The following is a 1,660-nucleotide window of genomic DNA, read 5'->3' on the forward strand; positions in this document are numbered from 1 at the left end:
GCGTATCCGACTCGGTGGTCGGTGGTCCGACTTCGGTTGGACCAATCGAGAGTTGGTCACCGTCGGGAAACCACGCATCAAGTGTAGTTGGGTTCAGTATCCGAGTCGCCGCTCGCACAAGGATTACGGGAGTCGTCTCTGGCCTTCCCGAAATATTACCGAGAGGAGCCCAGAATCCTGGATATACCTCTGGATTCTTGAAGCACACGATGGCGGCACACGCCGAACCGGAGGAGCAGAGTGCCCCGGGTGATCGGGTACTAAGCTTCTACCGGAACTCCACCGTTCTGCTGACCGGTGGAACCGGCTTTCTCGGAAAGGTGCTGCTCGAGAAGATCCTACGCTGTCTGGGCGTACGGAAGGTGTTCCTGCTGATCCGCTCGAAGGAGAACCGGAAGCCGGCCGAGCGACTGAAGCGGCTGCTCGAGGACGCGGTAAGTGGGCGCTGCCATGAGCTAAGGCCCTCGAACACGAAACTCAGACTTCCGCCCGAACGAGTGGGCCTTTGAAACGAAATCGACGAAAGGTTTTCGACAGGTTACGGGAGGGTACGACGTCGGAGCAGCTGCTGGAGCGACTGGAAGCGATCGAGATTTCACTGGACGCCGACCGACTCGGGATGGAAGCGACGGCCGAGGCACGACTCCTGACCGAAACGGAGCTCGTCTTCAATGTGCTGGCGTCTGTGAAGTTTAACGAGAATGTCAAAAACGCCATCGCCACCAATGTCGGCGGTACGCAGAAGGTACTGGCGTTGGCCCGCCGAATGTCTCGGCTGAAGGCCGTAGTCCACGTGTCCACCCTGTACTCGCACTGCGATCGGACCACGATCGAGGAGCGAGTCCATCAGGACGGGCAGCTTAATCCGGCGACCGTTCTGCAGGTATGTCCCGGGGTCGTGCTCACTCCAGCATCGATCCGCATCTCTCGAATTGTCGGTTCTCAGCTTTCCAGTACTCTGTCCGCGGAAGAAATGGACCAACTACGGCACTGCCTGGTGGGGCACCTCCCGAACACTTACACGTTCAGCAAGCGCTGTGCCGAGGCGCTGATTGCCCAGGAGTTTTCCGACCTGCCCGTCGGTATCTTCCGGCCACCGATCGGTAAGCATTTCCGGATCGAGCTTCAGGATCTCCAGAATCTTCCACAAGAACGACTCTTCCGAGTTGCAGTGCTCTCCACGTACCGGGAACCGATCGCCGGATGGACCGACAACCTGAACGGACCCTCCGGGCTGTGTCTGTGGACGGTGAAGGGCTTCATCCACGTGATTCACGGCAATGGCCGCCGGAAGGCCAATCTGGTACCGGTGGACTGCTGCGTCAACGCGATGATTGTAGCCGGCTATGACGTGGCCGAGCGATCGATGGTGGCCAGTCGGAACGGAGGCGTGGAACCAGCGCACGCTGGGTCCGGGTCCACCTGTGAACGGGACCAGCTGACGGTGCCTACCGTGTACAACTACGTGTACGACAAGCCAAATCTCACCTGGGGCCGCTACATGAGCCAGGCATCGCTCGGGTTCGATGGACTGCTGCATCGGCTGTGGTGGTAAGTCGTGTAGGAATGGTACAAATCGATAACCTGAGGTTGGCGTTGGGGAATAATTTTGCTATTCCATCAATAACTGCTTCAAGCATAAAGGGGTCCCTGAACCTCT

General features: G+C 58.6%; 1 protein-coding gene across 1 annotated transcript; it reads left to right on the forward strand.

The window, feature by feature from the left end:
• Positions 1-209: 209 nt before the first annotated feature.
• Positions 210-1,555, forward strand: LOC128277105 (fatty acyl-CoA reductase wat-like). Its single transcript, XM_053015555.1, has 4 exons — positions 210-434; positions 527-883; positions 947-1,103; positions 1,173-1,555. The coding sequence occupies exons 1-4, from the start codon at positions 210-212 to the stop codon at positions 1,553-1,555; spliced, it is 1,122 nt and encodes a 373-aa protein (XP_052871515.1).
• Positions 1,556-1,660: the final 105 nt, after the last annotated feature.

Source organism: Anopheles cruzii, unplaced genomic scaffold (assembly GCF_943734635.1).
Source record: "Anopheles cruzii unplaced genomic scaffold, idAnoCruzAS_RS32_06 scaffold03991_ctg1, whole genome shotgun sequence".
Lineage (NCBI taxonomy): Eukaryota > Metazoa > Arthropoda > Insecta > Diptera > Culicidae > Anopheles > Anopheles cruzii.

Coding starts and splice junctions, on each gene's coding strand:
- LOC128277105 (XM_053015555.1), top strand. CDS start 210: ATGGCGGCACACGCCGAACCGGAGGAGCAGAGTGCCCCGGGTGATCGG. Junction 435..526: donor AGCGGCTGCTCGAGGACGCG/GTAAGTGGGCGC, acceptor AATCGACGAAAG/GTTTTCGACAGGTTACGGGA. Junction 884..946: donor ATCCGGCGACCGTTCTGCAG/GTATGTCCCGGG, acceptor GTCGGTTCTCAG/CTTTCCAGTACTCTGTCCGC.